At 35.6% G+C, this 18,701-nt stretch overlaps 5 protein-coding genes and 2 pseudogenes across 5 annotated transcripts; 3 read left to right on the top strand and 4 right to left on the bottom strand.

Moving 5' to 3' along the window:
• LOC106425661 lies at positions 1-4,891 on the top strand (annotated as a pseudogene).
• A 123-nt stretch (positions 4,892-5,014) lies between these two features.
• LOC106425658 (serine/threonine-protein kinase SRK2D) lies at positions 5,015-7,165 on the bottom strand. The gene is made up of 8 exons (XM_013866373.3): positions 6,885-7,165; positions 6,453-6,629; positions 6,292-6,345; positions 6,109-6,201; positions 5,934-6,026; positions 5,759-5,863; positions 5,583-5,681; positions 5,015-5,507 (listed from the first exon to the last, which is right to left on the bottom strand). The coding sequence occupies exons 1-8, from the start codon at positions 7,056-7,058 to the stop codon at positions 5,217-5,219; spliced, it is 1,086 nt and encodes a 361-aa protein (XP_013721827.1). The 5' UTR covers positions 7,059-7,165; the 3' UTR covers positions 5,015-5,216.
• Positions 7,166-7,203: 38 nt separating this feature from the next.
• On the top strand, positions 7,204-8,914 carry LOC106425660 (annotated as a pseudogene).
• A 2,006-nt stretch (positions 8,915-10,920) lies between these two features.
• LOC106425627 (extensin-like) lies at positions 10,921-12,514 on the bottom strand. The gene has a single exon (XM_013866348.3). The coding sequence runs from the start codon at positions 12,172-12,174 to the stop codon at positions 11,125-11,127; it is 1,050 nt and encodes a 349-aa protein (XP_013721802.1). The 5' UTR covers positions 12,175-12,514; the 3' UTR covers positions 10,921-11,124.
• A 140-nt stretch (positions 12,515-12,654) lies between these two features.
• LOC106425647 (nodulation protein H) lies at positions 12,655-14,500 on the bottom strand. The gene is made up of 5 exons (XM_013866366.3): positions 14,328-14,500; positions 13,900-14,117; positions 13,347-13,800; positions 13,118-13,273; positions 12,655-13,045 (listed from the first exon to the last, which is right to left on the bottom strand). The coding sequence occupies exons 1-5, from the start codon at positions 14,355-14,357 to the stop codon at positions 12,878-12,880; spliced, it is 1,026 nt and encodes a 341-aa protein (XP_013721820.1). The 5' UTR covers positions 14,358-14,500; the 3' UTR covers positions 12,655-12,877.
• A 73-nt stretch (positions 14,501-14,573) lies between these two features.
• On the top strand, positions 14,574-16,848 carry LOC106404469 (protein POLLENLESS 3-like). Its single transcript, XM_048763839.1, has 2 exons — positions 14,574-15,386; positions 15,824-16,848. The coding sequence occupies exons 1-2, from the start codon at positions 15,358-15,360 to the stop codon at positions 16,164-16,166; spliced, it is 372 nt and encodes a 123-aa protein (XP_048619796.1). The 5' UTR covers positions 14,574-15,357; the 3' UTR covers positions 16,167-16,848.
• Positions 16,849-16,930: 82 nt separating this feature from the next.
• LOC125590338 (tubulin beta-3 chain-like) lies at positions 16,931-18,060 on the bottom strand. Its single transcript, XM_048763840.1, has one exon. It carries the CDS (start codon positions 18,021-18,023, stop codon positions 17,622-17,624), a length of 402 nt encoding a protein of 133 aa, XP_048619797.1. The 5' UTR covers positions 18,024-18,060; the 3' UTR covers positions 16,931-17,621.
• Positions 18,061-18,701: the final 641 nt, after the last annotated feature.

Genomic DNA, 18,701 nt, shown 5'->3' on the forward strand with positions numbered 1-18,701 from the left:
TTTTTTGTCAAATAATACTTCTATTCATTATATTAAAATTCAAATTACAAAGATAACCGAGCTAGGCTTGCTCTTGCCAATGAGTCCGCCTGAGAGTTTTCTAAACGAGGAATAAAAGAGTAGGATAATGAATAGAAGAGAGTGACAAGGTTCCTTATATCACTAAGGATACCTGCAATCTCGTTCAAGTCCCGCCTAGAGATGAGGACCTGTGAGTCCGAGTAAATGTGGAGGCTTGAATTTGCAAGTCCTTGGCCTGCTTAAGGGCATCTCGCATAGCCAAGGCTTCTGCAATGAGCGCTGATCCAACATGAGACCTGTTTGAGGATCCTCGACAAAGAACAACTCCTTCTTCATTCTTGATTAACCAGCCCATTCCTCCTGCTTTATTGCTTTCCAGCCAAGCTCCATCGATCCAACAAGAGAAAGAGGAAAGTCTTACCTGGCTTACTGGGGGAAACTTCCTTTAACGCTTCTTTTTTCCTAAATTTGCATCCTCCCAAGCTCGCGCTTCTACAACTGCCTTTGAGATGATATCCTAATCTTCTCCTCAAAGACCAACTTATTTCTTGCAGTCCAGAGATTCCACAATAGCCAAGGAACTAGCGGAGAAGAGATTATTCCTAGCGGGGGAAGGACTGCTTTATGCACATGTGAAGAGACCCAAACTCTGAAATCTATCAAAAGAGAGGATTCTTCTATGGAGCTAGTAAGGAGAGCTTTAGACCAGAACTGTACTGCAAAAGAGCAGGAGGAAAATAAATGTTGAATGGATTTCAACCCTCCACATCTTTTGCAGTTAAGTTCTGTCTGTATACCCCTAATTGCGAGCATGGATCCTACCGGGATCGCATTGTTCAACACTTTCCACAAAAAATGTTGAATCTTTGGTGGTACCTGTAACTTCCAGACCGACTTCATCCAATCAAACTGATCAGGTTGGACCCCCTGTTCTTTCTTGAAGATTGCTTTGTAACCTGACTTTGCTGAATAGTCCTGATGGATCAGGTAGCCAGATTTGTCGATCGCTTGGATTTATACAAAGAAACTAATAAAGAAATAGTTTCCTCCTCTTAATTTGATAAGCAACGTTTGTTGTCTGTATTCAATTTTTTTTTCCAGCTAAATTCATTAAAGAAATTTCATTTTCTTTCATTTTGATCATTAAGTAGTCATCAAGTAACGCCGATTTCTCTGTATTATCCTCGTATTTAGTGATCACAACAACTTCTAGATCCAAACATCTCTTTTTTACCTAGAAAGAAAGATAGTCGCCGGACCCATACTAATCAAAGTCTACAACTTTTGTCTGATATATATAGTTAATAATCAATTCGAAAACAACTTGTTATGTTAACATAAGACTTCCACATTTCCATATAAATAGACTCCTCATTCATAAACCTCTAGAGCTAAAGCTAATCTCCTCCTATCGCGTTTAATCTAATCTCAACAAAATGGTTACTGAGCTTATGGCAGGGGCTGCTCTGGACTTACTCTCCAAGTCGTCCACGAAGCCATTAAAAAAGCAATAGATAGATCTTTAAGCACAAGATATATCTTGTACCGTCTTGAGGCTACAATCTCGAGGATCACTACATTTGTGGCTCAAGTCGATAAGCTCAGTGAAGAAGTTGAAGATTCTTCGAGGAAAATCATTGAAGATCTTAAGAATCTCCTTAACAACGCTGCTTCTCTTCTTAACGCTTATGCAGAGCTCAGACGCAGAAATTTAATCAAGAAGTCTATATGTTTATTGTATATGAATATTATCAATTTATATGACATGAAAATACATGAAAAAGTCTTCTGGCTTATATGAAGTCGCCTTAGTTCTTAATTTAAATAGTTTAAAGAAATATCTTCTTTCTCTTTTTATTTGAGATTACGTGTACACATGGATACCATTAGAAACTTAGAGCATCTTTATCGCAGTCTCTAGCGTGAGTTTTTAGGATAATTTCTAATTAAAAAAAAAGAAAAATTGCTAAAAATCGAAGAAACGTATATTGATTAGGAGAATGAAGGAACGTCTCTTGAGAGACAGGTGGCGACCTCTCACCTCTCTCAGCGGCTCTCTTCACGCTCACATTCGAGCTTCTCGGCGGCCGCGGAAGGGAGGAATCAGTGACGGCGAACGACGAAGAGAGGGCGGGGGTAGAGACGGTGAGGAATCGAGGGGAGGGGAGATCGGATTGGGATTCTGGGTGTGGGTTTTGTGGGGTTATTGAGAGGGAATAAGAGGAGATGAGGAAGGTTTTGCAGGGACGAACATTGGAATGGTGGACAGTGCTTACGTTGTTGGAAGAAACGAGATTCTCGGTTGGATCAATGACCGTCTTCATCTCAATCACTCTCCCATCGAAGATGTATGTGTTAAAAACTTGATTCTTTCTCTGTTTCTGCATGTGGGGTTTCAAGGGGAGATTGATCAAAAAAAGGACGTGACTTTGGCTTTGTTTTGATGTTGTCGGTGGTGGGTTATGAAGATCGTTTTTTCTTTTTTTGAGAAAATGTGCAAGTCTTGATCTTGGTTGCTTGTTAAGATTCAGTTACATTGGCTTTACAGAAACAAAGTGTTACTTGCAGCAGTTTATGTTGTGTAATAAGATAGATTTGTTGTGAGCTTTGATACTTTTATGCCTTTTGATATTGAAAAAGGATTCAAGGGTCATTAAAGATGTTGTCTTTATTTGTTTGATTTCAACTGATACTCTTGTAATTGGTCTTTTTTGCTAAATGAACACGTTAGCTTCTAACTTCAGGTTAAAAGTTTTATAATTTGCTTAAGAATAGGAAGCATAGAGTTGGTAAATATGAAGTGGGAAGAACAATTGGGTAAGGAACTTTTGCTTAAGTCAAGTTTGCAAGAAACTATGAAACTGGTGAACATGTCGCTCTCAAGATTCTTGATAAAGACAAAGTCCTCAAGCATAAGACGTCTGAACAAAAGAGAGATAGCAAATATGAAGTTGATAAAGCATCCAAATGTTGTTCAATTATATGAGGTAGCAAACATTGCTTCTTTCATTAAGTGAGAATTATACACTAGTACTAGTTTTACACGCACTGATTCTGCAGGTGATGGCAAGCAAGACAAAAAAAATCTGATTGTGAAGATAAAAGACGGGAGGATGAAAGAAGACAAGGCTCGAAGTTATTTCCAACACCTTGTACAAGGCTCGAAACACAACACTAATGTATCATACTCCATAATATGATAATAGAAGACGAACGAGATAAATACACTTAATTTGATGTGTCAAAGTTCTAACAAAGAAAATACAACAAAAGTTCACATCTCGATCTCACGTATTCTACAGATATCCTTACAAATATCACTAATATGATGGGTGTTCGAACAAGAATTCGTGATAAACAAATGCATCAACAGCTGAAAGATGATTTGATTGAACATATTTGGCAAAAAATTGGACGTGATGAAGACAACAACTGATCTCCCATGCTTCTTACAAATAATTCTCGTTTATTATAATAATATTTGTTTTCATGTTTTTATTTAAAAGTCATGGTTTAAAATGTTATCTTTTATTATTTTTATGTAATTAAAATTTATTAATTTTAATAAAAAATGTTTAATATTATTTTATTTTTAAGAAACACAAAATAAGAGACTTGCAATGGAGGCATAAAAAGATTAAGTTTCTTAACCAAGTCTCTTAATCAACTTTATTCATTAAATACTATTAAAAAAAAATAAGAAACCCATTATGTGGTTGTGGGATAAAGATGCCCTTATATATTGATATCTTGATTTACATGTAAAATGAATTATTGGAGATCGTACTGGCTATATTTGATCAGGGATGGTTAATTGGATTTTTTGGGGTTATATTTCATGGTTTGTCACTCACAACCAATTTAATTACTACAACTATAGTCTATAGGTCTCATCTCACTTTGCGTTTAGAAAATTAAATTTCAGTTTTTCGGATAATATAGTTTTATTTTCAACAAAAGTATAGTTTTAAATAAGAAATTTCCAAAAAACAAAGTAAATGTGGTTAACTATCTTTTATATATGTTTCAGCACTACCCTTCCCGTTTATCCAAATTATAGTTGGCTCATTCCCTAATCGATCCCAACATCTAATGTAAATGTGTTGGTGATCTGTAGGTACAGGAGAAGCATCAAAGAGTTGGAAGCTTCACTGAGATGCATGATAAATGTGGATGTTCAAGTCAACCAATGGGCTGATATCAAAAAGCTCATGGCCAAGATGTCTGAAATGACATAAACTCAGACAAAATCACGTGCCAACCAACGGATTGTTTCAAGAGAAAACATAGCATATCACGAAGTAGTAATCAACATATATTCAAAGCAAGAGACCCATCTTCAGAGGAACGAGCTGAATGTCTGAGTGATGAATCTAAACAGAAAATTGATATCCACATACGATGGAGTTCAAGAAAACGGACAAAGATCGTGATATACGGTTCACTATCAAGTGATGATTCTTGAACAATGGTCATGATATACGGTAAATAAAATAATATGATAACATCTGGTTCTATGAAATAGGATTAGTTCAAATGTGTAGATTCTAAATGGGATCTTATACTCAAACTATTTGTAGAATTCCCTTTTTTTCCCATAAATCTGATGTCATACAATGTGTAAATGTGCCAATAGTTATTAAAATAAAGAGAATATATTGCAAATTATATATATATACATACATATATATATGTAAAACCAAAGTTTTTTTTGTCAACAAAATCCAATAAAAAATTCTGACACGGTTTGATTACAACTCTATAAGCTTTGATATTTATTATATAAAGCCTAAAAAAATATTATATCTCATCTTCCTACGGATTGCAACTGTTTCAAGATCAAGCATAGCACATCATTGGTATCACAAAGTAGTAACCAAAATATACTCCAAGATACACACACCGATCTTCAGAGAAAGATGAAGAAAGCTCCAAAGTGATGGAACCAAACCATAGATTTGTCTTCATGTGATGTGTCTGGTAACACATAAAATGAATGCTCAAAGGGATCATATATTATAAAAATATATTACACATATATATATGTATGTGAATCCAAAGTCTGTAGAGAAATAAAAGACAAACAAACGATCCAAAAATAAAAGGATGGTGGTAGAGGAGCTTAAGACAAGACAAAGACTCCAATAGTGTCTGAACAGTACGGCGGACAAAACAGACTTTGCCCTCTCAAACTCTCAAAGAGCATAAACTATCTCTCCGCTACTGTCAACATCAATCTCAGATTCGGAATCAAAGTCATCCATGTCATCGTCTAGGTCAAGATTATCAGCCATGAAGTCATCAAGGCAACGGTTTCTAACGGTTGGAATGGTAGCCTCCGAGATGATCTGCATGATAGTGTCAAGGCTCTGCATCGGCTGCTCCGGCTCTTGGAACTGACTACTCATTCTGTTCTCGTCCATCAGATCGCCTGGGAGATTCTTCAAGAACCATTCATGGGATTTGATCTCTGGGATGCTGATTCTCTGCCACACAGATGGATCTCTCTCTCATCAGGAAGATTTTTAAAGAAGAGAGAGAGAGTGTAAGAAAGAACTTACCGTTGCTGGATCGGCTACGAAGATCCTTGAGATTAGCTGGCGACATCCTGGTGAGAGGTTTAAGTCCTCAGGGATTGAGTATGTGACACTAAGGATTCTCTGCGTTTTAAAAGCAAACAAGAACAATCAAAGTTTGAAACAAGAGAGTTGGTTTATGATGAAAGAAGGTTTTTTACTTGTATAGTCTTTCGATAGTCTCTTGGCTCAGCTGGATCCTCAAATGGATATGCTCCAACCAACATAACGTATAAGGTCACACCACATGACCACACATCTGCCATCTGTTAAAAATCCAATTCAGAGGACAAGTCAAAGAATGTATACGACATTAACAATCATGGAGGCTTATACCTTGCCATCATATTCCTGACGAAGAAGAATCTCTGGTGCGATGTACGCAGGAGTACCAACAGTTGACTTTGGTTGCGAGTGAAGAACAGAAGACTGTAGAGAACGAAAAATGCAAAGTTACAATGAAAAACACATAAGCGATAACATATACTATATAGTATTAGTACATATATACCTTGGAGTAACCAAAATCACAAATTTTCAAACGAGGGGCAGGACTTCCATCCAACAATGTATTCTCCAGCTTCAGGTCTCGATGACATATTTGCTTCACAGCGGCGAAAAATCAACACAAAAAGAGTAAAAAAAAAATCATTGAAACAAAAAAAAAGGTTCAAAAGTTGGCAAGAAGGGGTACCATGGCATGACAGTAATTAACACCAGAGATAAGCTGCTGAAAGAAGAACCGAGCCTGTTGTTAAACATTTAAAACACAAATCAGTAGTAGTAGATAAAAATCGAAATCATCGATACAGATGATTAAGTAGTTAAAAGAGTACACTAGTAGTAGAGAGCGACCTCATCTTCACTGAAGCGGCCAGCGTTACAGATGCGGTCATAAAGCTCACCACCAGAAGCATACTCCATCACAATAGCCAGATGGCTAGGCGTCAAAATGACCTCCTTAAACCTGACGATATTAGGATGCCTCAAGGACCTGTGGTTGATGATCTCCCTCTGCACATTCTCATCAATCTGGAAAAAGAAAAGAAAAAAGATCACCACTTTATCAAAAGCATTTATTGGAAGCAAAAAAAAAAAACGGTTGAGAGAATAAAAAAGTTAGCACCTTTAAAAAGCATTTAATTGACAAATCTAAAAGAGGGAAGCTACTAAATCTAGAAACTTAACATCCCCTCATCACTACCAGTACCACTACCCTCTCTCTCTCAATCAATCAATCTAGGAGGAGAGTGAAGTGAATCAACATCGAATTGAAAAGGAGCGTACTTTGTCACCTCTCTCGATGTACTTAACAGCGACGAGCTCCTTTGTAACTCTATCGGTCATGAGACGAGCTACCCCGAAGTTGCCAGACCCAATATCTCTCACGAAGTCGTACCGATCGCTCTCGTGTATGATCGGCAAATCAATCGGCATCACCGCCGCCGCCGTCGGATCCATTGGAGGAGGAATCTGAGAAGGAAGGAAGCTTCGGGTTGGAGAAAAATATCTTCTTTCTTGGAAGGTAAAATGATATTTTTGGGGGAGACAACGAATGGGATTAGACAAAAGGGTTTTAATTATTGGTCCCTATCAAAATAGATAACAGATAGAGATATATTAAAACGACAGAAGCCGCCGCGTTTTGATGATTTTTTCTTTGTTGTCTGCATTTCAAATAGATTTTGTTTTTCTAAGTTTATCTTTAATTTCTTATATAAGAAAATACATTATGAATTCACTAAAATACAAACCCATTTGCAAATATGTTACTCAACTTGATAATAAAAATATATATAATAATTTTCTTGAATTACTACACCATCCATAAACTTTCTTAAAAAATAAATTAAGCTTACAAATAGTGTTTGATAAACCGACCAAACTGGTTGACATAATACATAAATTAAGATAAATGCAATTGAAGCCAAGACTAATTAGACCAAATGGCCATGGGCTAACTTATGAGGCTGAGATTATTATCATATTCAAATGGTTGTTTCGTCCCATTCTCTCGACGCCGGAGCCATTGACCGAATTTTCAGCTAACTCCCATGGCTGAATCAAGTTTGAAGTATGCTTCCACCATTCTCTGCATCTCTCTTATATGTTGCTCATTCTCTTATCTGATCGTCTAATGGAATGTCTCTCGCTGGTTTCTTGGCAGCTCCTCCGTCGATCAAACTTACACTGAGATTGTTGTTGTTCGTCATGGAGAAACATATTGGAATGCAGAGAGAAAGATCCAGGTAATAATACCTATTCAACTAGAATAATGGTTGTAGTTAGGCCTCGAACTTGATACCTGATTCCCCTTCTCTCTTCATGAATTTTTTTCAGTAATGTTTAGTTGATTTTTGTATTAGTTCAGGATTAGTAATATAAATCCCTCTAGGATATTGATTGGTGACCTTTAGATGTTGTTGTTGTAGTAACAAAATGTACTTTTGGGTTGCAGGGTCATATAGACGTTGAGCTAAACGATGCAGGTAGACAACAAGCAGTGAGAGTATGTGTCTTTTACTTTTTTAACAGTTTTGTCTTTTTGATTATTCTTGTCGTAAAGTTTAAAGACTTTTATTTCCTTTCGATAAAAGGTTGCTGAGCGGTTATCAAAGGAGCCTAGGAGACTGCTCAGATCATTGCTGCTAAATGTGCAATCTTGAGGTGATTACTGATCCTGACTTGCGGGAAAGACATTTAGGAGATATGCAAGGTCTTGTGTATCAAGAAGCTTCCAAGATTCGCCCGATAGCTTACAAGGCCTTTTTATCTAACCGTACAGACGTTGATATTCCAGTAAGAATTATTATTATTCTCCCTTAGTTTCTTAATTCAACTACTAAGTTTTGCTCGTTTTATATGAATGAAAGGGTGGAGGAGAAAGTCTTGACAAACTATATGATAGATGTACATCTGCATTGCAAAGAATCGGCGACAAACATAAAGGTTTTATTTCTTTCTTTCTCACTAATCATATTAGTGGTCAATGGTCAGCACACATTGTTCTTCTAAGCATTGCTTTTTGTTCTTACATGTGGTGATGATGAAGGTGAGAGAGTGGTGGTAGTGACTCATGGAGGTGCCGTGCGAAGCTAGTCGGGGGCCTAAGGCCGAAAAAGTATTTCATTATTCAGTATTGAACATTTATTATATAAAACCTTGAAAAGTGTATTAAACTAAATTTAGCAAAAAAATAGAAGGTATACATTTGATTAAAAGCCGGGACAGAATAGCCTAGTGGTAACACTAGAGTGAACTGGATCCCAAGGCACCCGGGTTCGACTCCTCCGGGATTCCAGAGAGCAACCCAGTGAGCAAAAAAAAAAAAAAAAAAAAAAAAAAAAAATACATTTGATTAAAAACAAATAACAATTAGATTATTTATGATTATTTTGTATATAATTATCTAATGAAGTGTATGTTGATTTAGAAATTTTAAAGGCAAAGTTAATAATATTAAGATAATATTCTAGATACATAGAATTATGTGAATGTACAAGATTAATGATACAAATTTTAAAAAGAACGAGGACAAAAATGTGTAAAAGAAATAATTTTATGAATTTAGATTAAACACAAAACTTTCAGTGTCTTAATACCTGATTAGTTAACAACTAGCACAAACAAATTTATAGCAAACTATATTTCCGAATTTGAAACTAAAAAGAAATTTGTATACTAGATTAACCAATTGAAGCAGAGATTTCAAATATGGGGGGCCCTAAGATATGATGGGGCCCAAGAGCATGATTAATCTCGGTTTCTTAGTCGGGGTTATTAACTCATGATTTGACATTTTTTTGTTTTTTTTTTCACTTTTCGGCTAAAAAACAGTTCTTATATCTCTTATTTAAGAGACGGTTATTAACTTTTATTAGATTAAATCTAAAAAAAAGTTAAGAACCGAAGCTAAGAACTCCAGTCTATTCTGGTTAATCATGGTCTAAGGCGGTGGCCTTTTTCATTACATGGTGAGCACGGCTCTGGGTGTGATACGATCTCTCTATGAAAGAGCTCGTCCAAAAGCACGAAAAGTAGACAAGATTCTCAATACATCAGTTAGTGTGTTCCGTTTATTCGACGGAGACAAATGGAGAATCCATGTTTGGGGAGATATGACTCATTTGGACCAAACCGGTTTCTTAAAATCCGGTTTTGGTGGTGACAGAACCTCTGGTTAAGATTCAGTGACTCTTTCATTGGATTCCGTTATGTAATTGAGAGGACTGATGAAATGAATTGTTATAAAACTTCAACGGTTGGAGATTAAATAGTTTTGTAAGAATTTGTATGTGACATTGAATGCTGAAAACAAAGAACTATATTTCCGACAAAAATGATTTTGTTGAAAATTCATCATGTCAGGAAGGTTTTTTCAACGTATTCCCAAGGAATTTGTTCAACAAAAATTGTATGTTTTCTTGTACTGCGAACACGTAGTTTCAAATCAACAAACAAACAAAAAAAAAACTGAACACTGAAAAAGATGAAAGTATTTATCGACTATCTTTTCTGAATCATTTGATAAGTAGGTGTGGCCAAAAGAAAGTCATATTAAGAAAAAAAAATCAGCAACAGAACGTCGTGTGACCTGTGTTTTTTTACAAAAATAAAAGAGATCTTAAGATTCTTTTGACAAAAGAGGAATTAGGTTGAAATTTGTTAAAACCTGTTAAACACAAACAATGTTGTGAAAAACTAAATATAATAGAGTAAATATCTCCAGTCATATAAAGGGATACTTTTCAGAATATACTAGGATATAACTAAAACTATAAGAAATTTAGCTCAAGTTAAAAGCTTAGCAGTTCAGTTAACAACAAATAATAACTGATTCTATCGTTTGTATTTAGTTTTTAATTAAGATAGATTATGTTTTTCTTCAACTAATTGATATGCATACCGAGAAGAATAAAATATTATATTTTGCAACAATAAAATTGGACATTATCGCAATCTAAAAAATCTTTACAAAAAAAAAAAAATCAAAGATTTGAACCACGAAATGAAAATTAGATATCCATTAATATGTGGCAGATCATAAGATTATAAAACAAACAAAAAATTGGAGGAGGCAACAGAAAGAAGGTGATTAGCCATGTAAGAAGAAAACGTCTATGTAAACTGAATTATACTATTAGAATCACGAAAAAAAAGGAAAAGAAACATCCATTTCGTGTGCTAAATGGTTCTCCTTCTTTCCTATAAGATGGCACTCGTTGGAATGAAGACTTTGATATATATTCCTAACGATCTCCCAAGTCAAAACAAATTATTTCTCTTGAGAGGATTTGATCTCACGAAGTTGAATGAAATGAAATTTATTGGTTTTTAACATGTCAGTTGCGGATACAAAAGAAAAAGAAGAAAAGAGAAAGAAAGCCATATATATTCATTAATTAAAACGTATAACGAAAGAGGCGTCCATAGGATATAGACGACAACACTATTGCATGACTAAACGAACCAAAACAAGAACAAAACCATTAAAGAAAAAAAAACTAATCAAAATGAAAAAAAAAAATTAGTACATGATGTGACAAGTGAAACGAACTAGAGAAACAAAGTAGGGATCGGTGAAATATCCCCAAATGGCATCTTCGCATTCATTTTTCATGTTGACGACAAGATTGCAACAATAGTCACTGACTTGAAACATCCTCGTGTAGAAACTAAACGCCATCTGCCCACGACATTCTCCAACAGGTCCCATGTTTCTCACACAACTTCCAAAGTGTTCCAATGGACTCTGATGGTGATGATGTTCCGGAGGTGGATTTGATGGCTCGCTAGGAGAGGATGACTCATCACCACCGCTTGGTGGCGAAGGAGATGGAGACTTCTTGGGAGTTGGAGGCGGAAGAGATGGTGTTGGTGGCGGTGGAGATGGAGACTTCTTTGGAGTTGGAGTCGCAAGAGACGGTGTAGGCGGCTGTGGAGATATTTTGGGAGCTGGAAGAGGAGATAGTATAGGTGGCAGCGAAGACATTTTGGGTGTTGGCGGCGGTGGAGATGGAGACTTCATTGGAGTTGGAGCCGCAAGAGACGGTGTTGGTGGGGGTGAAGATATTTTGGGAGTTGGAAGAGGAGATGGTGTAGGTGGCAGCGAAGACATTTTGGGTGTTGAAAGCGAAGGTGCAGTTGTTGGTCTTGGCTGTGGAGATATTTTGGGAGTTGGAGTTGGAGGAGATGGTGTTGGCTGCGGTGGAGACATTTTGGGAGATGGTGTAGGCGGCGGTGGAGATATTTTGGGAGTTGGAGGAGGAGGATATGGTGTCGGTGGAGGAGGAGACGTTTTGGGAGCTGGAGGCGAAGCTGACGGTGTTGACGGAGAAATGGAAATGGAAATGGCTGGAGCAGATCCGTTGCTATGAGTACACTTCCAGACTTTGGAATCTCCATAGTTGAATTTATGGGAAGTGCTCGTTAACATTAAGTTTCTGTAGGTATTCGACGGATGTGGCCATCCTTTGATGGGGTTTGGCCAGAATCTCAGGTCTTTTCCTAAGGTTATGGTCGGAAAAATTACGAGGCAGAGGAAAGCTGCTGCCACGAGGAACATGGAGCTTTTCATGGTTTATGGTGGAAAAAAAAGAGAGGAAGATTTGTGAAGGAAGTGCATAAACAAATCTAAGGCACGACTATATACGCTTATATATACAGAAAACGGTTGGGTTAAAAGTATCTCAAACCTAGTGAAGAATATTTAAGTTATTCGCTATTATCACGATCTTAAAGTGATAAAAAATGATCAAAATATCTACCTCCAAATATTTGGAGAATGCTCACCCTCATCAAAAAGAATTTGGAATTTACTGTATTTTACTGGTGTGTAATGTGTAAACTAAAGTGTAATATTAAAATGTCTTTGATTAGATAATTGAAACTCTTGTGTATTTACAGTATTGATTTACGTCGAGAAAGGCTCAATATGAATAATATTAAGCCCACCATACAAGCATATTTCATGCATAAAACAAGATTCTTGATAGTCTTCTTGGGCCCATTTTCAAGGTCTATACCATCTATGAGGATAGAATCTAAAAAGACCAAATTGAGAATAAATTTTCACATTCAAACTTAATTGATCTCTAAAAGCAATCCATCTTCCAGTCCCTTCACAACTAACTGAGTAAACTAAAGGAAAAGATCAACAAGTAGTTGAGCAGGAAAAAAAAAGAGTAGAAAGTTTCATAACAAGAAGACTTTTTTTTTTTTGCATTTTGCAAAACCTTTAGTTAAATGTAGAAGAAAGAGTCATTAGATAACCAAAAACACTAGTAATCTGCTCTTAGAAACTTCTCGTACTCGGTCCCATTCAATGTCTTGTTTACATCTTCCCAATTCTTGATATGATCCGACAAATCTCCTCTGTGTATTTTCACCTGTCTGCTTGACAAATCCTTCACAGGAATGCTCAAAAACTCCTGAACTTGCTTCAACTTCTGCACCAAACACCAAAAGGAGTTAAACATCCACTACAAACTTTGCTTCCAACGTTATGATAAAACCTTTACCGTTGGATTTGTTATCAGATCTTCATACAAAACAACCATATGACGAGTGGTATTGAAATACTCCAAAGCCTTTGCCGCTAAACTCTCTGTTTCTTGTAAATCATGGATCAATGATGTCGAGTTAATAACAGGCTTGTACCTAGAAAGTGCATCTGCCTACAACAATCCCAAAATTAAAAAAACCAAAAACAAACGAAACATTATTAAATGCATATTAAAAACACAAAACCTCTTCAGGAGAATGAACATGAGACTTGTGAGTTCCATTCAACAGCTTAGCGTAACGGTCATAAGAGTTTGCCAACAGAGAAACCATTCTTCTCAGAGGATTCCTTCTGAACAAGAATATAGCCGAGACGCCTCTCCGGTTAAAGTAATCCACAATCTCCACATGGTTAGCCAACAAGCCTTGGTTAAGCATCCATTTGAACCCAATCGCAGCAGAGCATTCGTTCTTCGAAGCGCTCGTGAACCAATCGAGATTATAAACTCTATCGAGAGTCTCTCTATCGAGAGTCTCGACGATCGAAGACACGTTCTTTCTTCGATCCATAACCGAGAAGATCTCTCCGTTGGAACTCACGTTGTCGTGGCTGTTCAGCAACGTTTCGAACCAACCGCTTCCTGATCTCTGCATCGAGAGTATCGCAAAGAACCTCACTGGATTGTGCCCACATTCAGCTCTGTTTTTTTAAACGAAACACAGAAACAGAGCATAAGAAACAGAGTGTCGACACACAGACAAGAACAGAGAGAGAGAGAGAGACTAGAGAGTAGTTTACCGATTAAAAGTCTGTGGCTTTGGGTAATGAATCCGAGTGATAACGTGTGATGAGTGAGAATCAACAGGATTTGGAACAAGCTGGGAGCTTTGGAGACTAAACTGTTTTAAGCAAACAGAGCAAATGTAGAGACCACAGACCATTGCAAACACTAAGACTATCATTCTTAAGAACAGAGGTGACTTCTTTGGTTGCTTTATTACAATCGATGCACTGTCCTGTTGCATTAACATCAAATCAAATCTTTAGACTTGAGTGAATCTTCAATCTTGAGATCAAGAATATACATAATAAAAGGTAGAAACTTTGAATCTTCATGAAGAAAGAAACAGAGTTTGCAGGTAGATTAGAGTGATGAAGCATACATGCAGAGATGCCCAGAAGCTTATTAACAGAAAAGATCTACGAGAGAGAGAGAAAGAGAAGACCTTTCCGAATAAACAGATAAACTCCGCCATTGATGCTTCTAGAAGCCGAGGAATCAAAAGAGCAGAATGTTAGATAGAGAGAGGAGATATATGGATTCATGAATCCATCTTCTTGGTCCAGAGAATCTGAGGAGAAAGAAGAAGAAGTAGCCAAAAGAGTTTGGTATTTGAGCAAAGATTTTGTATAAAACTATAAAAGTTTCCCTCGTGGAAAGTCGAGCCACTGTCATTAAGACATAGGGACTGTCTTTTTCTCCTTCGCTAATTTATCTCAGATTTGTATTAACTAATTAGTTTTTTTGTTTAATTAAATGTTTAGTTTTTATTTCGCTTTCGCCACTAATTCAGTATTAGCAAAGCTTTCGGATTAGGATATTATATCATTAATCTATTAATATTTCCTTGTTTTTGGGTTGACTTGTTAAAATATTTCATGTTAAATTCTTGAGTTATGAGCATTTTTATAGGGAAATTTTCACTTTGATACCTCATAAATTAGGAAATTTAAAATATATATTATTACAAGTATTTCAATGTTGATTACCATATCAAAACATATTTCAAATGTTTTATTTTGAGTTATTTATAATAAATTTCTTAACATTTAAGATAACTATTGGGGAAATTTTACTTATACACTTTACATCATACCACTTTTCACTTATACCACCACTCAAAGGACATTTTCATAAATAACACATTCATTAATTGGTAAAAGACTAAACTAACCTTATCTTCACTTCAATCTATCGTCTCTTTCTTCTCCACCGTCGTGATCCTTCTTCTCTCTCCTTTCGGATTCACCGTCTCTCTCTCCGTCGGATCCACCGTCTCTCTCTCCGTCAGATCCGCCGTCTCTCTTTCCGAGATCCATCGTCTCTCTCCCTGTGGAGATCGTTCTTCTCTCTCCGTTGAGATATGTCGTCATCTCCGACGAGATCCATCGTCGTCTCCGTTGAGTTCCATCGTCACTCTCTCTCACGCATCTAGCGATAAGCAATTACGAGAATCACGATTCAAAACTTCAAAGATGTTGGCTCCTCTCCACGATTCACACTGGTATGTTTTTAATTTGTGTATTTGTTTTGTTCGATTCAAGTAATATTTTGGATTTGTTCTTTCTGTTATAAAAAAAAATCAACGAAGGTTGGTTTATAAAGGTCGATCTAAGAGAAAGAGTTTTGATAGTGAACATTGAGTTTTCAAAAAATTATAAACCTTTATAAATCTGGGTTCAAGTAATTTTAGGATTTTCGTTCCTCTGTTATTCAAAAAACAAATAAGGTTGATTTAGACTTGTCATTTGAATAGTTCTGGTTAGGAGAAATATTTTCGGATAGTGAACATTGTATTTTAAAAAATTATAACCTCATATAAATGTGGGTTTTAAGATATTGTTGATAGTACAACTCAATGCTTACAAGGTTTGGTTCTTGTTAGTTTGTGTTTGCCCTTGCGAGTCTTTTCCTTATATGCACTTATGTATCTATGAATAGGAGAGCTTTGTGTTTGGAGCCAGACAAAAACAAACAGTGCAACCTGGCCATCTGCTTGATGCGTATGGGTCGAATCCCAGAAGCTAAATCTCTGATTGATGCTGTGAGAGATTCTTCTGCAGAGATTGAGTTCGGAGATGAACCGTTCACGAAGTCTTACGACAGAGCCGTTGAGATGTTAGCAGAAGTGGAATCTAAAGATCCAGAAGATGGTCTTTCGGATAAGTTCTATGCGGGATGTTCATTTGCAAACGAAACAATGAAGGAAAACAAAGCTCCTCGGAATGCAAACAGGAACCACTCGCATGTTCCTCCTTCTCCAGCATCTGTTAGACAAACGTGAGAGAGGCTCTGTTGGTCCAAGGATGGATGAAACTGGCCCTTATCTTCCCACTGAGAAGGTTGATCAATTGCAAAGTTCTGATACAAGGGAAAGGAAGGTAGTCTTGCTGCAGCTTGGGTTCTAGCTAATCTATATTATCTTGCATGTTAGAAACCTCTTATAAGGGTTTATAAAACTATTTATAAGAACTTATAAATCATTTATAAGGTTTTGTAAATATATTTATAAAAGTTTATGAATCTGTATATAAGGGTTTATAAAAATATTATAAGAGTTTAATAATCTTCATACCACAATTTATAAGAGTTAATAAATCTTTTTCAAGAGTTTATAAATCTTTACAAACATTTAGTAGTAAAATATTCATAAAGCAAGTGTCTATAATTCTAATATAAATGTTTGTAAATTATTATAATAAATAAAAGATTATTTATAATGGTTTATAAAACAATTAATAAGACTTTATAAAATCAGTCTATAAAGTTTTTTAAATATATTATTAAAGTATAATTCATTTATAAGAGTTTATAAAATCAGTTTATAAGGCTTTATAAGGATTATAAATAATTAATAAATATTTATGAATAATTTATGAAGATTTAGAAATCATTTATAAACCTTTATCAATAGTTCATATATATTTCTCATGTGGTGGAAAACAGCAAGATGAGGCAGCAGAGGTTCGTGGGGATATTGAGTTTGCTGTATATCGTTGCGTTCTTAGCTAAGAATAAGAGCGAGTGTCTCCAAGAAAAATGGGGAGTGTTGGAGAAGTCTCCGGAGGCGGCTTTAGATGTGGATCAGACGATCTTTGTGGCTGTTTTGTGGTGAATTATAGAATATTTCTGGATGTTGAATCGTTCTTGAGTGTAGATTTGCTCATGAATCATGATTGAACCTTACCGAGTCTATATATATAATCTTTAGTTGATTGTAGATGATGTTAATGATGTACCTCTGTTTGCTAAGAAAATCTGAGAAATGATATAATTGTTTTATAAAGAAAAGGCAGAGAAACCATATCAAATTATATCATCATAATAAAATCCTTATAAGGCTTTATAAAGATAATAAATAATTTATAAATGTTTATAAATCATTTATGAAAATTTAGAAATCATTTATAAACCTTTATCAATAGTTTATATATATTCCTATAAATGATTTATAAACCTTTATAAAATCACTTATAAGAATATACCAAATATTTATAAGGTTTTATAAAATCATTTATAAATATTTAAAAAGGTAATTTCATTTATAAGGTCTTAAAAATCATTTATATGAATATATAGAAACTTTTTATAAGGGTCTATAAATCATTTATAAGAATGTTTAAAATTATTTATAAGGGTTTATAAAATCATTTATGAGGATTTGTAGAATTTCAAAAGGTAATTATGTTATGAAGTCTTATAAAATTTTATAGAGGCTTATAAATCTGTATATAAGAGTTTATAAAAATATTATAAGAGTTAATGTTGCAATGTCACAGACGCTGGACTTGACGTTGTTCGGGATCCATTCCACAAAGTAGGATGAGTTCTTGTTCTGGATGTTCATCATCTGCTCATCAACCTCCTTAGTGCTCAGCTTTCCACGGAACACAGTGGATGCAGTTAAGTATCGTCCGTGACGAGGGTCAGCAGCGCACATCATGTTCTTCGCATCCCACATCTGCTGGGTCAGCTCAGGGACACTGAAGGCACTGTATTGCTGTGATCCTCTCGATGTCAACAGAACAAAACCCACCATGAAGAAGTGGAGCCTTGGGAAAGGGATCAGGTTCACAGCGAGCTTCCTATGGTCGGAGTTGAGTTGACCAGGGAAACAAAGACAGCATGTAACACCACTCATTGTAGCCAAGATGAGATGGTTCAGATCACCAACTAGCAAATCACACAAAACAAACAAGTCAAGACCCAAATGTTACATTAAGGTTAATATATACAGAGTCTTTTACTCACAGGAGGGGTCAGAAAGCTTGAGGGTATGGAAGCAGATGTCGTAGAGAGCCTCATTGTCGAGAACAATACACTCGTCAGCGTTTTCAACGAGCTGATGCACAGAGAGCGTTGCATTATATGGCTCAACAACAGTGTCAGAGACCTTAGGAGAAGGAAACAAGAGTTATTTACTAAAAATTAAATTTGTTCCAAATATTTTTTTACACCTTTATAAATATAAATCTAGATTTCAAGATATTGTTAAAAGTACAACTCGACGATTTATAAATCTTTATAAAGAAGTATTTAAACAAGAGTTCAATTAATTTTAGGATTTGCTTCTTTCTGTTATCCAAAAAAACAAATAAGGCTTAACTTGTTATTTGAATAGTTCTGGTTAAGATTAAGATTTTCGGATAGTGAACACTACATTTTTACAGAACTATAATTCCTTATAAATCTGAATTTTAGGATATTGTTAAAAGTACAACTGGACTATTTATAAGTTTTTATAAAGAAGTTTTCAAACAAAAGTGGATCGCATATGTCTATAAAAAACATATAAATGTGTGAACTTGGGAAGTCTTTG

This window comes from Brassica napus, chromosome C7 (assembly GCF_020379485.1).
Source record: "Brassica napus cultivar Da-Ae chromosome C7, Da-Ae, whole genome shotgun sequence".
Lineage (NCBI taxonomy): Eukaryota > Viridiplantae > Streptophyta > Magnoliopsida > Brassicales > Brassicaceae > Brassica > Brassica napus.

Bases quoted from the DNA above. Each gene is read 5' to 3' on its own strand.
- LOC106425658 (XM_013866373.3), bottom strand. From the start codon at position 7,058: ATGGATCCGACGGCGGCGGCGGTGATGCCGATTGATTTGCCGATCATA. The intron at 6,346-6,452 runs GTCGCTCTCTAC...GTTTAACAACAG, and splicing joins GCCGCTTCAGTGAAGATGAG to GCTCGGTTCTTCTTTCAGCA. The intron at 5,864-5,933 runs GTATAAGCCTCC...GATTTTTAACAG, and splicing joins GTCAGGAATATGATGGCAAG to ATGGCAGATGTGTGGTCATG.
- LOC106425627 (XM_013866348.3), bottom strand. From the start codon at position 12,174: ATGAAAAGCTCCATGTTCCTCGTGGCAGCAGCTTTCCTCTGCCTCGTA.
- LOC106425647 (XM_013866366.3), bottom strand. From the start codon at position 14,357: ATGGCGGAGTTTATCTGTTTATTCGGAAAG. The intron at 14,118-14,327 runs GTCTTCTCTTTC...TTAATGCAACAG, and splicing joins TTATCTGTTTATTCGGAAAG to GACAGTGCATCGATTGTAAT. The intron at 13,274-13,346 runs GTTTTGTGTTTT...GGATTGTTGTAG, and splicing joins ATGTTCATTCTCCTGAAGAG to GCAGATGCACTTTCTAGGTA.
- LOC106404469 (XM_048763839.1), top strand. From the start codon at position 15,358: ATGTTGGCTCCTCTCCACGATTCACACTG. The intron at 15,387-15,823 runs GTATGTTTTTAA...ATCTATGAATAG, and splicing joins CCTCTCCACGATTCACACTG to GAGAGCTTTGTGTTTGGAGC.
- LOC125590338 (XM_048763840.1), bottom strand. From the start codon at position 18,023: ATGAGTGGTGTTACATGCTGTCTTTGTTTCCCTGGTCAACTCAACTCC.